General features: G+C 41.1%; 1 protein-coding gene across 1 annotated transcript in view; it reads left to right on the forward strand.

Annotated features, from left to right (window-relative positions):
* Window positions 1–20,237, forward strand: part of LOC138947116 (zygotic DNA replication licensing factor mcm6-B-like) — a 31,539-nt gene that overhangs the window by 941 nt on the left and 10,361 nt on the right. The window contains exons 2-13 of the mRNA XM_070318563.1: window positions 1,535–1,678; window positions 3,336–3,446; window positions 5,609–5,771; window positions 7,137–7,276; window positions 7,624–7,736; window positions 8,296–8,447; window positions 10,050–10,200; window positions 12,409–12,635; window positions 13,474–13,638; window positions 14,152–14,307; window positions 15,320–15,448; window positions 18,825–18,986. Coding sequence (XP_070174664.1) covers window positions 1,535–1,678; window positions 3,336–3,446; window positions 5,609–5,771; window positions 7,137–7,276; window positions 7,624–7,736; window positions 8,296–8,447; window positions 10,050–10,200; window positions 12,409–12,635; window positions 13,474–13,638; window positions 14,152–14,307; window positions 15,320–15,448; window positions 18,825–18,986 — 1,813 coding nt within the window. The remainder of the gene's footprint in view (window positions 1–1,534; window positions 1,679–3,335; window positions 3,447–5,608; window positions 5,772–7,136; window positions 7,277–7,623; window positions 7,737–8,295; window positions 8,448–10,049; window positions 10,201–12,408; window positions 12,636–13,473; window positions 13,639–14,151; window positions 14,308–15,319; window positions 15,449–18,824; window positions 18,987–20,237) is intronic.

The raw sequence follows: 20,237 nt of genomic DNA on the forward strand, positions 1-20,237 counted from the left end.
TAGACTGCTGAAGTTCCAAAATTCAGAATAAAAAAACAAGAAAGGTAAGTTATTGGAACGTTTGTTATTGACAAAAATACGTTGCAGTCACAAATATATTGACCCAACGGTCTTTTAAGTGCACAGACAAACAATAAGTAACGAAAACTTATCTTGATGCAAGTTTCGCCCACTTGCCACGAAGCCGTAAGCGAATGAATGATTCTATGAAGTCGTCATATGCCACACCTCCTTCTAAACTAAACCACAGGTATATGATCTGTACGTTCCTATCCCATTTCATTGTTAATCACTTGTTATACGTTATATAAAGCCTTAAAGGGAATCAAAAAACAAGAAAGGTAAGTTATTGGAATGTTTGTTATTGACATAAATACGTTGCAGTCACAAATTTTATATTGACCCAACGGTCTTTTAAGTGCACAGACAAACAATTAGTAGCGAAAACTTATCTTGATGCAAGTTTCATAAATTGATCACAGAATTTTAACTTTAGAATGAAATGTCACAGATCTTTACTCCGCTACAAGTCTGTGCCATTCTCCAAGTCTTAAGTCAAGTGCCAACACTGGTACTGTGGTAGGTCACGGAGTAAGATCACAGTGCAGCACTCTACGGAAACACATCAAGGTCTCAATCAATCAATATGAGGCTTATACCGCGCGTATTCCGTGGGTACAGTTCTAAGCGCATTTTTTATTTTTTTTTAATTTTATTTTTTATGTAATTTATATCGCGCACATATTCAAGGCACAGGGATTTATTTATGCCGTGTGAGTTGGAATTTTTTTACACAATACATCACGCATTCACATCGGCCAGCAGATCGCAGCCATTTCGGCGCATATCCTACTTTTCACGGTCTATTATTGGAAGTCACACGGGTATTTTGGTGGACATTTTTATCTATGCCTATACAATTTTGCCAGGAAAGACCCTTTTGTCAATCGTGGGATCTTTAATGTGCACACCCCAATGTAGTCTACTTCCCTTTTACTTGTACACTAGTAATTCGCTAGCGGCTTCGTGGCAAGCGGGCGAAAATTGCATCAAGATAAGTGTTTGGTTACTAATTCAGTAATTGTTTGTCTGTGCACTTAAAAAGACCGTTGGGTCGATATATTTGCGACTGTAACAAAAAATTTTCAATAACTAACGTTCCATAACTTACCTTTCTTGTTTTTTGATTCCCTTTATATAACAAACCGACCATAGAGCATCGTAATCGTAATGGAATTCTGATCAGCGCATTTCAGAGCCGGACTACATTATGTTGGTCACACTTCAACTTGAAATTATTGGAGGATGCCTATATAAAGCTAGAGTAGCACAAGCACTTTTTTGGGGGAAGGCAGAGCAATTAGCTAATGTGATTTTTTTGAGGTGAAGGAAAAATTATAAAATACAATAGGTGTAAAGAGTGATGACTTTAAGATTAACTTCAAGTCATTTGGAACAGCTTTGTAGCCTTATTTTCTGACTAGTGTTTTACTTGAGAGTATAAAATGTGATGGAATGTTTTGGTGTTGGTCAGGTTCCGGGTGGACGGTGACGCCAAGTACCTGACGCTGGTGCAGGAGTTGGTGCGACCGGAACGTAACACGCTGACCGTCAGTTTCAAGGACCTGGAGACATTCAATCAACAGCTGTGCACCACCGTGCTGGAGGAATACTACAGGTGAGTGCTTAACAATTAAATAAAACGTCCATCTTGTAATTTACCACCAGATTTGCCAAGTGTCAACTGTCATGCTTCTATCTATATATTTATATATGTGTGTGTGTGTGTGTGTGTCCGCGATGCACGCCCAAGGTTCTCGATGGATCTGTTTCAAATTTGCTGGCCATATTCAGGTATACCCCGGACACAACCTGCTCGATGAGATATTTCAACACGTGCTCTCAGCGCGCAGCGCTGAACCGATTTTGGTTTTTCTCTGGATCCATTCCCAGTAACTCTTCCTTATCTTCTCCAGTGTTTTCAGCGTTTATCTCCCTTCCTTCGTGTGGCGTCAATCCATATTCCCGTTACTACGTTACTATTTTTAGAATGTCACTGCACTGTCCAGAACACTTTCCTTGCACCCGTAAGTTGTCCTTACTGTAAAAGTGAAAAGGTCGAATCAATTTATAGCCACGCGAAAAATACACTGTCATCTATCTCTATATATTTATAGATATAGTTATACATATATATACGGCTTCTCTCCGTGTGTGTGTGTGTGTGTGTGGGCAACACCTGTGGATTGTAGAGTTCTGTTTGTGATGTGGTCTGGCGGCTTTGGTACATGTATGTCTGTATGTTCAGGCCTTCCTTTGAGAAGCCATAACAGTTATTCTCAATCCCGTTGAGTGGACTTCGCCTTCAAAGGTGATTGTGGTGTTTCGGCATTAGGTTACATTTGGCGTCGTCGACAGCGATGGGACTCGACATGAAATGTTCAGGCCACTGAATCATTTTCGTGCTGTTCCCATTCCACCTGGGAGGGACCTAAGCTTGGCGGGTCCATGGTTCAGAACTTTGGGGACAAAGTTCATTCAAAGGGGGTCGAGTGTGACAGGGAGACTACCGTCGCTCTTCACAGCAGACTCTGCAGAGTTGTTCGCCTTAGAAGTTGTGGGCTTTCCTTGCATGTACCCGTAAGTTGTCCTCAGTGTAAAAGTGCAAAGGTCGAATCTATTTATCGAAAAATCCACTGTCATCTATAGATATATTTATATATAAAGATAGATATATACGGCTTCTGTGTGTGTGTGTGTGGAGGCAACACCTGTGGATTGTAGAGTTCTGTTTGTGATGGGGTCTGTCGGCTTTTGTCTGTATGTTCTGGCATTTGAGAAGTCATAACAGATAATATAGGGCTTAGAAATAAGCTCTAAAATTCTCAATCCTGTTTGACAGGACTTCGCCTTCAAAGGAGATTGTGGTGAACCGCCACGCTGTCTGTCTCTGTCTCGCGATTCACCCCGGCAAAGCCGGGTATTCCTCTAGTATAGTTATACATGACTGTAGATTAATTTAGGGTACAGTGAAGAACCCCCAGTTTAAGACTCTCTCCGCGCCCAGTACAACTAATCAAGTTGACCCTGTCACAACTGTTATAGTGCTTCTGTGAGTCTGATGATAATTGTTCGGTACAAACAAGTTTTTGTTTGTAATTGTAGGCTGAATGGTCTGGAATCAGAAATTAATTCTTGGAGTGCTAAAAGTACACATGTATGAATATTTGGTGGACAGTTTCATTTTGTTCAGTATTCTTCAATGTATTTGACCTTAAACGACTTAAGATGAAAGTTTCATAATATTTTTACGAGCGTGTTGATGTTTGTTTCAGAGTGTACCCCTACTTGTGCCGTGCGGTGAGGAACTATGCGCGCGACTGGGGACAGATTCCTGCGTCTAAAGAATTCTACATCAGCTTCACTGAAGTTCCATCACAACTCAAGTAGGTTGATTGATTGAGTGGTAGATTGCTCTGAATGAAAGTTTGTAAATTAAGTTTGGTGTAATGGACTTCTTTTCTTAATTTGTTGGTGATCAAATACATACAATGTACCAGTTCTTTAAAGCTGTTTTTGTGTGTGTGGGGGGGGGGGGGGTATTTGCAGTGTCACTCCATATTCATGGGTGGGATTCTTCTGGTATATATGCCGGAAATCTGGATTGCATTATGGCCTTTTTTTCTCTCTCCTTTTTGACTCACATGCGAAGCAAAAGTGAGTCTATGTACTCACCCGAGTCGTCCGTCCGTCCGGAAAACTTTAACGTTGGATATTTCTTGGACACTATTCAGTCTATCAGTACCAAATTTGGCAAGATGGTGTATGATGACAAGGCCCCAAAAAACATACATAGCATCTTGACCTTGCTTCAAGGTCAAGGTCGCAGGGGCCATAAAAATATAAATGTTGTCTAAAAAACAGCTATTTTTCACATTTTTCCCATTTTCTCTGAAGTTTTTGAGATTCAATACCTCACCTATATATGATATATAGGGCAAAGTAAGCCCCATCTTTTGATACCAGTTTGGTTTACCTTGCTTCAAGGTCAAGGTCACAGGAGCTCTTCAAAGTTGGATTGTATACATATTTTGAAGTGACCTTGACCCTGAACTATGGAAGATAACTGTTTCAAACTTAAAAATTATGTGGGGCACATGTTATGCTTTCATCATGAGACACATTTGGTCACATATGGTCAAGGTCACTTTGACCCTTATGAAATGTGACCAAAATAAGGTAGTGAACCACTAAAAGTGACCATATCTCATGGTAGAAAGAGCCAATAAGCACCATTGTACTTCCTATGTCTTGAATTAACAGCTTTGTGTTGCATGACCTTGGATGACCTTGACCTTGGGTCAAGGTCACATTATTTTGGTAGGAAAAATGTGTAAAGCAGTTCTTAGTGTATGTCATTGCTAGGTTTAATTATTTGACCTTGACCCAGGTCAAGGTCATGTAAAGGTCAAGGTCAAGCATGTGAGTCGTATGGGCTTTGCCCTTATTGTTTACATTTAGTCAAAACTTAATCAAATTAATGTCAGTGTTTCCCAACCTAAAAAAGCATGAACTTTTTTCACTCCCAAGCAAAAAGTTAAGTTTTTTTTACTCCCAATCCAAATGTTAAGGAGGGTTGTTTTCTTTTTTTCGATAAATGTCTTTGATGACGTCATATCCGGCTTTTTGTAAAAGTTGAGGCGGCACTGTCACACCCTCATTTTTCAATCAAATTGATTGAAATTTTGGCCAAGCAATCTTCGACAAAGGCCGGACTTCGGTATTGCATTTCAGCTTGGTGGCTTAAAAATTAATTTATGACTTTGGTCATTAAAAATCTGAAAATTGTAAAATAAAAATTAAAAAATAAAAAATTATAAAACGATCCAAATTTACGTTCATCTTATTCTTCATCATTTTCTGATTCCAAAAACATATAAATATGTTATATTTAGATTAAAAACAAGCTCTGAAAATTAAAAATATAAAAATTATGATCAAAATTAAATTTTTGAAATCAATTTAAAAACAATTTCATCTTATTCCTTGTGGGTTCCTGATTCCAAAAACATATAGATGTGATATGTTTGGATTAAAAACACGCTCAGAAAGTTAAAAAGAATAGAGATAAAGAAAAGCGTGCTATCCTTCTCAGCGCAACTACTACCTCGCTCTTCTTGTCAATTTCACTGCCTTTGCATCGAGCGGTGGACTGACGATGCTACGAGTATACGCTCTTGCTGTAAAAATGCAGTGAGTTCAGTTTCATTCTGTTAGTTCGACAGCTTGACTAAATGTTGTAATTTTGCCTTGCGCGACTTGTTTTTGTTCGGTTGAGGTTCAGGATTCGTGACATTTTTCGGTCCCACCCAAGTGACCCATGCATATTCTTGGAGAAATCCCATTGACTACCCCACCCCCAGCCCCCTCTCTTTATGTTTGATTCCAACACACGCAGACATTCCACCTGACACCTAAAAACAGGTGTATTCTTTTTTCACTCAACCCAAACCATATTCTTTTAAAACTTGAATGTCAGTAAATGCTCTCAAACTAACACTACAGTAAACCTTGTACATTGTTAACAATCAGAGTTGAATTGTTTCAGAGTTCGAGAGCTGACCACGGCCAAGATCGGAACACTGCTGCGTATCACGGGCCAGGTGGTCAGGACTCACCCCGTTCACCCCGAGCTGGTCAGCGGCACCTTCCTCTGTCTGGACTGTCGCACGGTCATCAAGGATGTGGAGCAGCAGTTCAAATACACACAGGTAAACATAGTGATACACACAGGTAAACATAAAGATACACACAGGTAAACATAAAAATACACACAGGTAAACATAAAAATACACACAGGTAAACATAAAGATACACACAGATAAACAGTGATACACACAGGTAAACATAAAGATACACACAGATAAACAGTGATACACACAGGTAAACAGTGATACACACAGGTAAACAGTGATACACACAGGTAAACAATGATACACACAGGTAAACAATGATACACACAGGTAAACGGTGATACACAGGTAAACATAGTGATACACACAGGTAAACAAAGATACACACAGGTAAACATAAAGATACACACAGGTAAACATAGTGATACACACAGGTAAACATAAAGATACACACAGGTAAACGTAGTGATACACACAGGTAAACGTAGTGATACACACAGGTAAACATAGTGAAACGCACAGGTACACACAGGTAAACATAAAGATACACACAGGTAAACATAAAGATGCATACAAGTAAACATAAAGATACACACAGGTAACAGTAATGGTTGATGCTATGTGTGGGTGACTCGGTCGCAAAATTAGACTCTTTGAATGCTCAGCAAGTGCAGAGCAGGTTCTGAAGTTTGGGTCTGTAAATGTTATCACAGTTTTCATTTGTATCCGTTTCAGACTCGATCCTAATTCCCATTGGTGAGATTAGATATCAGACTTCAGAGTCTATTTGAGCACGCCTGAACATGCAAAACGGGGGAACTCTGACCGAGGTGTTAGTTAAAGGGAAGTAATCATGATCAGGCTCAAATGTTGAGTGTTGATCTTATGACCAGAAAACAGGTCTAATAACACGGAGTGCATTTCTATTTTACGTTTTATCTCCACAAAAAAGGTTGTCTGTAAAGTTAAGATATTCCCCATAACTTTTAACTTTGGTGTATTTATCAGTCGCAATACATCCTTTCGGAGTCTCAGGCGAGAGTCCGCGCATTGCATGCTCGGATTGCAAATTGTACCAAACACGAAGTCTTCAGAAGACGTACATTGCCGATTGCGTTCAAGTTTTCCCTCGTAAGCTCTTATCTCTTTGATATTTCTGTGGTTTTTGTCCCACGATAGTTTCATGATTTAAGCGGAATGGATCTCGAGTGTGTTTGGTACAACGGAGCACCCCCTGCCGCCAAAAATGTGACACTCGAAACTCCGAAGGGGTGTATTGAGATGATTCTTTTCTGTTCTTTGCTATTACTGATGACCAAACTGAACTACCAGCTAATTGTGCCAGTTATTTTCTCAAAATTATCGGGTGTCATTAAACTTTTTGCATCATAATTGATAGTGGTAGTAAATACATGTACTGGTATGTTCTTGATTGGTTTTCAGCCCACTATCTGCAGAAATCCTGTCTGCAACAACCGTGCACGCTTCATGCTTGATGTCAACAAGTCGCGCTTCGTCGACTTTCAGAAAGTCAGAATCCAGGAAACACAGGCTGAGCTGCCCAGGGGAAGCATCCCGAGAAGGTATGGGAAAGAAAATGTGTTTTCCAAACAGAGCAGTTTGTTATCATCATTTCATATATTTTCCACCTAATTCTGTGATTTGTTGAACATTTAGCCCTCGGATCAGCTTCGAAACTAACCCAGGCTACGTTTATTGCTCAGCACTGATTATCGAGGCTGGGATTTTGAGATTTGTTTTCAGAAATTCATTTTCTGTAGAAACCTGATGAATGAACACTGTGGCTACTTTATTAGTTGGTTGTTGTTTTTGTAAAGATTAGAAATAAAGACTTTGTAGTTTCATTTCTTTACCCGTATTTCATGCAGGCGTGTATTACAGGAGTGGTGTATGTGTGATATGTTTTCAGTGTGGAGGTGGTCCTGCGAGCAGAGGCTGTGGAGACGGCCCAGGCCGGAGACAAGTGTGATTTCATTGGAACGCTCATTGTGGTGCCCGACGTGGGCAGCATTTCCACTGGAGGTGTGTTCTGAAAAGCCGCCTGAGATTCGTTATCATTTATTGGGTTTTAACAAATTGATTATTGATGCCCCCGGGGTAGAAACGGCCATACTCGTAAAAACCCGCTCGTGCAAAAGACATGAGTGAACGGGGGAGTTTCAGCCTATAAAAGAGGAAGAAGAAGATTAATGATGGTTGGGAAATGCCAGCCATGTCTTCTTGCACAAACGGATTTCTTGTTTACAAATTTTAGACTCGTAGAACTAACTGTGCTTGTTGCACTTATTTGGAGATCGCCTTTGCAACTTGTCGGGAAAAAGTTCACTTGATTCATGAAGGGAAAAAATACTGGCAATGTCTTCTTCCACAAACTGGTCTCAACTTCTAGATATATGCAGTACAAACTTCATGTTTCACTTACTTTAACTTTAAGATATCCTTTGCAATTGCAACTTGTAAAGCGAGAGTTCACTTGAAATTTAAGTAACAGGTGTGTCGCTGAGAGTTTCGGGCATGTATGGGCCCTGAAAACCATTTCTTTGTGAAGGTTTACGTTTACACCACACTCTTTATTTTGCAGGAGCCAGCGCAGAAAGCTCGTCGAGGGTGAACGGAGCGCGCGACGGCTATGAGTCAGAAGGAGTCCGTGGCCTCAAGGCGCTGGGCGTGCGGGACTTGACCTATCGCATGGCTTTCCTGGCCTGTACTGTGACACCCACCTCTGCTAGGGCGGTAAGTTTGGATCCATGCCATGGGTTGACTAAAGGTTTTCAGATAGGCTAGGAATCAAGACGAGGGTGGTGATGTTTGTGTGTGTGTTTACAGCGATTCCAGGAAAAACTGACAGATAGATGTGTGTGAAACTTTACATGTGAATCCTCACAGATAATATTAACAGACCTGCCTACCCTTACGATTTGGGCGTAATTTAGTACGATTTTTATTCCAAACTACGCCACTACGCTTTCCGCGATAGAAATACGATTTTTAAGAAACCGAAAGTACAATTTTTCGCATTTCGTCCCGATATAAATCCGATCCGTATTTTTGCTCTCGCCGAGCTTTGCGAGCGCACATGCGCGATGCGCATTTTCGGTCTGTTCACATTATATGCAAGCAAGGTAGACGACGTCTTTTGCAGTGCAATGAAGCAACGCGCGAAAAATCCGCATGAGACGGACGAAGAGTCTCAGTCAGAGTCTGACAATGAAACTGTTTTACAGTGGTGGTCCGATATCAGCGAAAATGAAGAAAGCCGCTCAACAGAAGTATTAAACTAGCTACTCAGAATCTTGGCCATGTCTAAGACCTTCTTCTTCTTCTTCCGTGGAGGACTGGGTTCTTGCGAACGTCTCAGAGTCCTGCAGTTGAGTCACTGTTACCGAGAGTGGCTAGCTCCGGCAAACACCTCTAATCTATCGAAAGGACCAAGCAGCAAGCCACGTGTTGTGTTCGCTTTGCCACAGTGATTTTTCATGTGCACACGGAGGAAAGAATGACTGTGCGAAGCATATTGGGACAAACAACCACATCATCCTAGATCGTTCCAATCAGTGTAGTTTCCCAGAGCTGTGTTCTAGGGTCGTTTTTGACTGACTTCATAATTTGATAAAATCAATGACATTTTATTTTTGCGAAGCAACTGAATATGAACAGAAAGTGTGCAGAAGAATGTTTGTGTCCTGCAAGACTTTATGAACAACTATTTCTCCGTTGTGAGAAAAATGAGGATGTCTAGACAACAGGCAAGGCAGTGTCAAATTCTTTATTTGGGTTCTCCTTTTAGTCACACCCACCGATGGCAGTTACTTTTGGCAACGAAAAACTACTCTTTCTACCACCAGATTACTCTTTTTGGCTGGGCTCATTACTCCTTGTAATTTTTGGGGTAGGCAGGTCTGTATTATACCCTGACATGTGTTTTCTTCATTTTTCCCCGATATATTATATTTCTTTGATGATGTCATATGGTGCTTTTTGCAAAAGTTGATTTACTTTTGTGAAATGTTCATGTTGTGTTTATCGAAGAATAGGTAAGGTTAAAGAACTTCTGTTAGCCAGAAAATACGTGAAGACAATGAGAAGAATGTAAATAACAAGACATTCACATTGTGACTTCAGAGACCATCTTCTCGCGGTAAGAGTCGGTGTTCGAACACCCCTATGTGTAGGGAAAAAACAACCCACACAGTACAGTATGAAACTAACTTACCTTACTCTTCCTTACCCTACTTTACCTTACCATACCCTGCCTTAGCCTACCATACCTAATCGATCACTTTTACCATACCAGTCAGTGTTACCATACATTACCTTACGTTACCTGTATTTCAGTTTGGTGGCGGGGAGTTGCGTGACGAAGAGTTGACGGCGGAGATGATCAAGAAGCGGATGACAGACGAGGAATGGCAGACAGTGTATGATATGAGTCAGGACAAGAACCTCTACCACAACCTCTGCTCCAGTCTCTTCCCAACCATTCATGGTACGTGTGTTCCCATGTATTTTTGACATGTGAGAAGCGTATGCACTTTTGTTTTCATTTCATTATTTTCATTATCCCTTTGCAAGGGAAATTTGGGTTGCTTCCCCCCAGTGGAAAGCTATCAGCAAGCGTCACACTACTCAGATGTGTGTGTTTAGGTGTAATCAGCCACCTGCACTCATGGCAGAATGACCTAGGTCACCGTAGTGTCACAGGGGGTGGGACATGGGTACTGTCTGCGAGTCTGTGCATAAAGTTGACCTGTCCCGGTATGGATTCCAACCTGTGACCGTAGGATCACAAGTCCAATGCTCTACCATCTGAGCTACCCGGTCCCCTTTACTTGTTATACACAACACTTCGGAAACCTGAGTATGGCTGCCCCAATGGCAGATTGCAAATTCGTCTGAACCCTATCAGCCCTGACTGCAGTGCAGGCTCAGCAGCCTCTCCAGCCTGGAGGGTTTTGGCACTGTAGTGCAAATCTGATGGGTACTTCACTAAAGCGCTTCTAACTCTGCAAGTGCATGTTCTAACTTGTAGTAACAACTTCTTACCTGTTGAGTAGCAGTCAGTACCTTCTGAAGTGTGTAAAGTTCAAAGAAATCCTTCTTCCAAGTCACAAACACAACACCAACAAGTCGCGTAAGGCGAAAATACAACGTTTAGTCAAGCTCAGTCGAACTCACAGAATGAAACTGAACGCATTGCATTTTTTCCGCAAGACCTTACACTCGTAGCATCGTCTGTCCACCGCTCGTGGCAAAGGCAGTGAAATTAACAATCCAGAAAAGCGCGGTAGCGGTTGCGCTGAGGAGGATAGCACGCTTTTCTATATCTCTATTATTTTTAACTCTCTGAATGTGTTTTTAATCCAAACATATCATATCTATATGTTTTTGGAATCAGGAACGGACAAGGAATAAGATGAAATTGTTTTTAAATCGATTTCGGAAATTTAATTTTAATCATAATTTTTATATTTTTAATTTTCAGAGCTTGTTTTTAATTCGAATATAACATATTTATATGTTTTTGGAATCAGAAAATGATGAAGAATACGATAAACGTAATTTTAGATCATTTTATAACAAAATAATTTTAATTACAATTTTCAGATTTTTAATGACCAAAGTCATTAATTAATTTTTAAGCCTCCAAGCTGAAATGGAATCCCAAAGTCTGGCCTTCGTCGAAGATTGCTTGGCCAAAATTTCTATCAATTTGATTGAAAAATGAGGGTGTGACAGTGCCGCCTCAACTTTTACAAAATGCCGGATATGACGTCATCAAAGACATTTATCGAAAAAATCGTCTGGGGATATCATACCCAGGAACTCTCATGAAAAATTTCATAAAGATCGGTCCAGTAGTTTACTCTGAATCGCTCTACACACACACACACACACACACACACACACACACACACACACACACACACACACGCACACCACGACCCTCGTCTCGATTCCCCTCTCTATGTTAAAACATTTAGTCAAAACTTGACTAAATGTAAAAAGTATGTAAACACACCACTCTGTCACAGTTGTTCCAACAAGTCACAGGATGTTTCAGTCTCACATTTGCATCGAAGCCTGCGCACAGGTCTTGTGCACTCAAATCACCATTGAGATGAAGAAACGTCGCATTCGGGATCATAATCACTGTCATCGTCGTCAAGAACCTGCCTCAACGAGTAGCGGCGTTGGTTGCTCATATTTCGCAGGAAAAAATGCTTAAAAAACACTCAAATCGGACGATTTTCGTTCGCCAAACAAAGAAGGAAGTGGGAACAGATTTACCTCCCTTGCTCGTGACCTGTCTTTTATTTTTAGATCAGAAACAAGGTCAGAGAAGATGCGTCCCGACAGTTTGTCGGGCGCAGGTGTTGAAAGCTGCTAAGGAGCGCCCGACAAACTGTCGGGCGCAGTGCGGAAAGAGTTGAAGAAGAAAACTCAGAAGCAGGCAAACATTTACACTGCTGAGTTAGGACAAGTTTTTCCAAGACAGAAAGCTTGTAACAAAGTAAGTGTCAGGACAAGTTTTTCCAAGACAGAAAGCTTGTAACAAAGTAAGTGTCTGTTGATAAGTAATCAGAGTGGCAGGATTACTTACTGCTTTGTTAACAATTACTCATGTTGTGATACGTAAGAGCGCATCAACAATGAGTTCTGTTTTGCTCTAACAAGTTATTCTTTGACTTTCCAGGCAACGATGAAGTTAAGCGAGGGATTCTGCTGATGTTGTTTGGCGGGGTTCCCAAGGTGACGACGGAAGGCACACACCTTCGTGGCGACATCAACGTGTGTGTGGTGGGAGATCCCTCCACGGCCAAGTCGCAACTGTTGAAACAGGTGGAGGAGTTCTCTCCCCGCGCTGTCTACACCAGCGGCAAGGCCAGCACCGCTGCCGGTCTCACTGCCGCCGTTGTCAGGGTGGGTGTTTTCAAAATAAGGCCATGGAAAACATCATTCCCCAATCGGCCCTTTAAAAAAAAATATATACTCCCGACCCGTGAACTTTTTTTTTACTCTTCATAAAAAAATTATTGAAAGAGGCAAAATTCAATTATGCAGACTTTACGAGAAAATGTACTCGTCAGAAAACAGCAACAAATACAAAGGAACATGGAGTAGTTTTGACTTTGGTGTTTATTAGCATAACAACAACAAGAAACTAAACAGAAGAGCAGACAGAAGGAAAAAAGAGTCTAACGTCATCAAAAAAAAGTACAAAGTGTAAGGAGACCGAAAGATCTAAGGCCAACAAAAAAAATAGTCTGTTTACGGTATCCCGACCGACCCTATATTTCGCGCGACCCTGGACTTTTTTTTGGCATTTGGGAAAGAAAGAAAGAAAAAAAAAGTCTTTGTTTTTTGGCAAAATAACTTAAAAATATGTTTTGGGGGGGGGGGGGGGGGGGGGGGGATCCCGACCTACCCACCCAATTTTTTGGGCCTATGTTTCCGTAAACAGACTTTTTTTTCTTTCTTCTTTTTGCCTAATAAAGGGGAAGTCTTGAAAGGAGGATCTACTGTAGAGGAGAAGGCGACGGGGAATGCTGCAGCAACAAGTTTGACAAGATAAACATGTTTTAGTTTTGTTTTTCCTTACCAATGTTTTTCCCATTGCAGGGTGAAGAGTCGTATGAGTTTGTGATCGAGGTGGGCGCCCTGATCCTCGCTTACAGTGGCGTATAATGCACAAACAGTTTCGATAAGATAAACATATCTTTTTGTTTTGTTTTTCTTACCGATGTTTTTCCCTTTGCAGGATGAAGAGTCGTATGAGTTTGTGATCGAGGCGGGCGCCCTAATGCTGGCGGACAACGGCGTGTGCTGTATCGACGAGTTTGACAAGATGGACCCCAAGGACCAGGTGGCCATTCACGAGGCCATGGAGCAGCAGACCATCTCCATCACCAAGGCTGGCGTCAAGGTGGGACATTTTATCTTACCCTCTCTCGACTTTCCCACTATTTTTATTGGTCCACATCACATAAAATCAGAGGTTTATAACCCTGTGATGCCCCACATCACAAAAAACAGTGGCACACTTATGCAAAAGTGTTATTCCATTGCTGGTGGCCTGTCGGGACAGGTAGTTTGTTAAAGATAGTAGTCAAAGGGACAAGAGAAGATGTCTTCTCCTGAGAGGTGTCCTCTCATTGGAGCGGCCTCGCACGACAGGTACCACTATTAAGAATTTAGGAATGAGAATTTAAAAATATTAAGGATGAAAGTTGCCTGTTCATGTCAATGCTTGCTGATGTTATTTTCTGAAGTGCCAGGAGACTGGTTCCGCACAGCTCTCACTCTATTGCACATGTCGTATGCATTTAGACCGCTTACTTCCCTTTATTTCTCTGAAATGAAAATGTATATCAGGTTTACCCGTTTGATAACAACCAGACCTTATGAAATTAAAAGCTGACCTTTTTCCATCTCTCAGGCAACACTGAATGCCAGGACGTCCATTCTGGCCGCAGCCAACCCTGTGGGAGGTCGCTATGACCGCTCGCGATCGCTCAAGCAGAACCTGTCCATGTCTGCTCCCATCATGTCTCGCTTTGATCTGTTCTTCGTCCTCGTCGATGAGTGTAATGAGGTGAACATTATTTGGTGTAGTTTTCTAGTCTAAGGCCCCCCCAAAAAAATTGTCTGTTTCTGGTCACCCGACCGACCCTAAATTTCGGCGCCGATCCTAAACTTTTTTTTTCCAAACTCAAAAATTTTTTAATTTTTTTTTTTTGGTGGTGGTAAAGGACAGGGTGAGAAAATGAACAACAAAAACGTGTGAAAACGAAAGTCCGCTGACGATTTGTAAATGTGTTGAGTGGCTTGTCTCTATGTATAGTGAATCCAGTCTCTTTGCGCGATTTTTAAAGTTAGTTTTATTGGTCTACATTTGGGGTAAAAAAAAAAATAAAAAATAAAAAATCCCTACCTACAGACCCTATTTTTTTAGCCATGTTACCAGACACAGACCTTTTTTTTTGGGGGGCCTAATCAGACCTGTGTACCCTTACTATTTGGGAGTAATTTATGACTTTTTGTAGGATTTTTGGGGAAAATACTCCATTTGAGTCCGGATTATGATTTTCAAATGTGCTTCAACTTAGATTGTTGTTGCTATTGTTGGCATTTGTAACTCCTGGGTAACTATTTGGTCATCAGATTACTATTTTTTTTACCTGACCATTACTCTTATCAAGTTTTGGGGGTTAACAGGTCTGAGTCTTTCCTTTTGGAATGTTGTAGGATGCTTTGGATAATCTGTGAATGTTGATTCGGCCACCCTAGAAAATGGTTTGAAGTTGTGTTCAAGAATGTGGAATTTGGTTTGTATATGGAATGCTTACTAGACTATGGAAGCAATACAATGTTTTAGAACTTGGAGGCCTTACTTAGCAAAGTTTTCATCCAATATTTGCCAGTCACATTAACATGTTACCACAGAAATCTTCTCCTTCAGCGTTCAACGGTTGTGTCCAGAAATCAACAAAGAGAATATTTTTGTTTGCAGATTTTTGCCTTAATTTTTCAGTGGTATGACTATGAGGAGTAGATTTGAAACAAGTTGTAGTATTATTTGCATTTTTTCTGCTTGCTTGTTCCAGGTGACTGACTATGCTATCGCCCGACGAATTGTTGATCTCCACAGTCGACTGGAGAAATCGGTGGAGCGTGTCTACTCTGTGGATGACATCAGTCGTTACATCTTGTTCGCACGTCAGTTCAGGCCACGGGTAGGTTGTGAAATGAGTTCTTTTTACATTTAGTCAAGTTTTTACTAAATGTTTTAACATAGAGGGGGAATCGAGACGAGGGTCATGGTGTGTGTGTCTGTGTGTGTGTGTAGAGCGATTCACTAAACTACTGGACCGATCTTTATGAAATTTGACATGAGAATTCCTGGGAATGATATCCCCGGACGTTTTTTTCTTTTTTTCGATAAATGTCTTTGATGACGTCATATCCAGCTTTTTGTAAAAGTTGAGGCGGCACTGTCACACCCTCATTTTTCAATCAAATTGATTGAAATTTTGGCCAAGCAATCTTCTACGAAGGCCGGACTTCGGTATTGCATTTCAGTTTGGTGGCTTAGTCATTAAAAATCTAAACAATGTAAAAAAAATATTTTTTTTATAAAACGATCCAAATTTACGTTCATCTTATTCTTCATCATTTTCTGATTCAAACAAGAAGAGCAAACGCTCGATCGAGTCACTTTCGCAGTTCTGAATATTATATGAGGCATCAGATGGACAGGAAGAAATTGCTATTCACAACACAATGAGTCACGTTCACATAAAATTTGAGCCCGGTCACTTTTATAGTTTCCGAGAAAAGCCCAACGTTAAGTTGTGTGTTGCCGAACAGAAAAGGCTAGTTATCTCCCTTGTTTTTCTGATAACGTTCGTAAAAGGCTACAGATGTAAATACTTTGATGTAAAGAATAATCCTACAAAGTTTCAATCACATCCGATGAACTTTGTCAAAGATATAAAATGTCTAATTTTTCCTTTGACGCTGACCTGTGACCTTGAAAAAGGTCAAAGGTCAACGAAACCATCGTTAAAGTGTAGAGGTCATTGGAGGTCACGACTAAACAAAATATGAGCCCGATCGCTTTGATAGTTTCCGAGAAAAGTCCAACGTTAAGGTGGTGTCTACGGACGGCCGGCCGGACGGCCGGCCGGACAGACTAACACTGACCGATTACATAGAGTCACTTTTTCTCAAGTGACTCAAAAACATATAAATATGTTATATTTGGATTAAAAACAAGCTCTGAAAATTACAAATATAAAAATTATGATCAAAATTAAATTTTCGAAATCGTTTTAAAAACTATTTCATCTTATTCCTTGTCGGTTCCTGATTCCAAAAACATATAGATATGATATGTTTGGATTAAAAACACGCTCAGAAAGTTAAAAGGAAGAGAGGTACAGTAAAGCGTGCTATGAAGCACAGCGCAACCGCTACCGCGCCAAACAGGCTCGTCACTTTCACTGCCTTTTGCACTAGCGGCGGACTACGTTCATTTTCATTCTGTGAGTTCCACAGCTTGACTAAATGTAATAATTTCGCCTTGCGCGACTTGTTTCTTCTTCTGCATACTTGGAACATTTTCTTTCATTGGTTTATATGATTGATTTCATAACAGTGAAACACATTTTTCTGCTGCTTGTTAATTGTGACTCTTTTGTGCCACAGTGGTTATGTTGTCTAAGTAGAGAGGAATGTTTTAAACGCTCTAGTGAAAAATAAGCGGTGTCAGTTGAGTGCTTATTTTTCCTTTTTTTCTTTTTGTGTAGTTGTAATTTTGTTGAATTATGTTTTGGTTTTGCCAGATTTCAGTTGGTCAGGATACTGTAAATAACCACTCCCTTAAAGCTAGGAATATCTTTTACATTTTATTTAATTGTCGAAGCACAAGGTGTTGGGTGTTGTTTTTCTTTCATTTCTGATTATACTCTTTGATTCTTTATGACTTTTTTGGACTCTGGTGTAGTGCATTTCACATTTGATTAAACAAAAAATGCATGGATTGTTTGTTTGTTCGTTCATGGGCTGAAACTCCCACGGCTTTTACGTGTATGAGCGTTTTTACCCCGCCATTTAGGCAGCCATATGCCGCTTTCGGAGGAAGCATGCTGGGTATTTTCGTGTTTCTATAACCCACCGAAACAGGATCTTTTTCGTGCGCACTTGGTCTTGTGCTTGCGTGTACACACGGGGGTGTTCGGACACCGAGGAGAGTCTGCACACAAAGTTGACTCTGAGAAATAAATCTCTCGCCGAACATGGGGACGAACTCACGCTGACAGCGGCCAACTGGATACAAAATCCAGCGCGCTACCGACTGAGCTACATCTCCGCCCCAGCATGTATTGAATATTGGATTTTTCTTCTTTGAGCCATGTGACGTCAAAAACTCGTATTTAGGCGGCTAGCCGAGACTACAAAAGAGTGCATGTTTGTGTGTGTTCAATCGTAAAAAGCTGGCGCGGTCTCAAGAGGAACACTGACTGTCTTGATCTGAGTAAAGTGTCATATTTTGGTCAAAAATACATAGAGAATACTACATGGCTTGCTGTGTCGTACCAGATTTACACGAGTTTTTTTTTAAAAATATTGAACTGTGAGCGAAAGTGAGCTGTTCACTATTTGAACAAGAGGCGAAGCCTTCAAGGCTCACGTAAGAAATCGACAAACAGTAACACAAACTCAATCACTCCGTCACACATACACACACACACACACACACACACACACACACACACACACACACACACACACACACACACACACACACACACACACACACACACACACACAGTAAGCATAGGTGAAACTATGCAAGAAAGCGAGACCCTGGATCTGCCAAGAAGTCTCGGCCCGCTCACAATAACAATGACCGAGACTTTCAGTAATTCCTTTGCGTGACGTCTAACCCTCTTACGTCATAATGTGACGTCTTCAAATAGTTTCTATCACACACGTCGAACACTTTTGACCGAGACTGACGTAATCCATAGACTCGGAAATGTTAAAGTTTCTACCACAGACATACACACACACGCACACACGCACGCACAAACGCACGCACAGACAGACAAAGTTACGATCGCATAGGCTACACTTACGTGAGCCAAAAAGCATCGAGTGTAAATCTGGTACGACACAGCAAGCCATGTAGTATTCTGTTTATCCTAAATACTGTACTTGCATGTATTTTACTCAAAACGTCCCGCAGTCAAGGCGGCGAAATTCAAGACGCTTCTTTTGGAACCCCGATCTCTTCCAAAGCCTCGTGCAATCTCTTACGTCAAAGCAAAGAAACATCACTCTGGAAATTGTAGCGTGACAAGTTAGTTCCAAAAATTCATCGAGGGGAATTAGCGAGCGCAATTTTTTCTCCGTAAAGACGTTTGTCTCAGTGGTTTTGGCATCATAAGCAGTGGAAAAACAGGTCCCTGCCAGACTTGCTTGACATGACAACATTTACATGATATACACACGTGTGGTTTGAACAATATTGTTATCTAACGAGTGGTCTCTCTCACATATGTATGTAGGATAAAAATAATAATTCTTTTGAAATGCTTGTTTCAGATCAACAAGGAGGCCCAGGAGTACATGATCGAGGAGTACAAGCACTTGCGACAGAGAGACTGTACGGGAGCAGGCAAGTCTTCGTGGAGAATCACCGTGCGGCAGCTAGAGAGCATGATCCGTCTCTCCGAGTCCATGGCACGCATGCACTGCCAGGAAGAGGTATGTGCAACACTTAGGCCTAAAAAAAAATAGGTGTGGTTACGGTAACCCGACCTACCCTATTTTTAGGGGCCGACCCTATAACTTTTTATTACATTTGTTAAAAAAAAACTAAAAAAAACAACCAAAAAAAAAACGAGTGCAGAAAACGCAATGAAAGCGAAAGCGCTCGAGTCGCACACTTATTTCCCAGCAAGTAGGTTTAATTTGTACACAGTAGAAAAAAAAGTGATTGCCTACCTTCCTACCCTATTTTTTTGTGGCTATGTTACCTTAACCACACCTATTTTTTATTTTTTTGTGCCTTAGGCACGGGTGTGAAATGGGGGGGGGGGGGGGGGGGGGGGACTTTACGATAATACAAAACACCAACTGCAAACCAAGGCGATTTTGAAATGCCGTCCATCTTAATTGTTTACAAGGTACAAACCTACACGTTGTGTTGATTATACCTATTTTTGTCTTTTTTAACATTTAGAACGAGGAAAAAAGAAGCCAGTCGTAGGATAAGAAATGAAGCTACAAGTAATTACAAGTAGAATCTTGTGTTCACTGTGAAAATGGGGGCGGGGACGTAGCTCAGTTGGTAGCGCGCTGGCTTTGTAGCCAGTTGGTCGCTATCAGCGTGGGTTCGATCCCCACGTTCGGCGAGAGATTTATTTCTCGGAGTCAACTTTGTGCAGACTCTCTTCGGTGTCCGAACACCCCCGTGTGCACACATGCGCACGAAAAAGATCCCACGTTCACAGCGAAAGTCTCAGGGCTTGGAAAACACGAAGACACGCATGCATCATCTCTCGTCTCTGATTATCATGATCGTATTTCAATACTTTGACGAGACAAACCCAATGCTGGTGTGTCGAAGAAGACGGCCACAGCGGGCTTGTTCGAATCAAAGTATCACACCATATCTTCAGCGTATTACCAATCAATACCTGTCCCAATATAGACCAGTTGGTCTAAGAGGACGTTAAACCCTAATAGTCAGTCACTGTGAAAATTGGTATCATAGTGTTCAAGATACCCCCCGCGGGTTAGGGGGAGTCCCATATTGGTTGGGACGAGAAAGAATTTACCCGATGCTACCCAGCATGTCGTAAGAGGCGACTAACGGTTCTGTTTCTCCTTTTACCCTTGTTAAGTGTTTCTTGTATAGAATATTGTCGATGTTTGTAAAGATTTTAGTCAAGCAGTATGTAAGAAATGTTAAGTCCTTTGTACTGGAAACTTGCATTCTCCCAGTAAGGTCAT

Source organism: Littorina saxatilis, linkage group LG14 (genome assembly GCF_037325665.1).
Source record: "Littorina saxatilis isolate snail1 linkage group LG14, US_GU_Lsax_2.0, whole genome shotgun sequence".
NCBI classification, from domain to species: Eukaryota; Metazoa; Mollusca; class Gastropoda; order Littorinimorpha; family Littorinidae; genus Littorina; species Littorina saxatilis.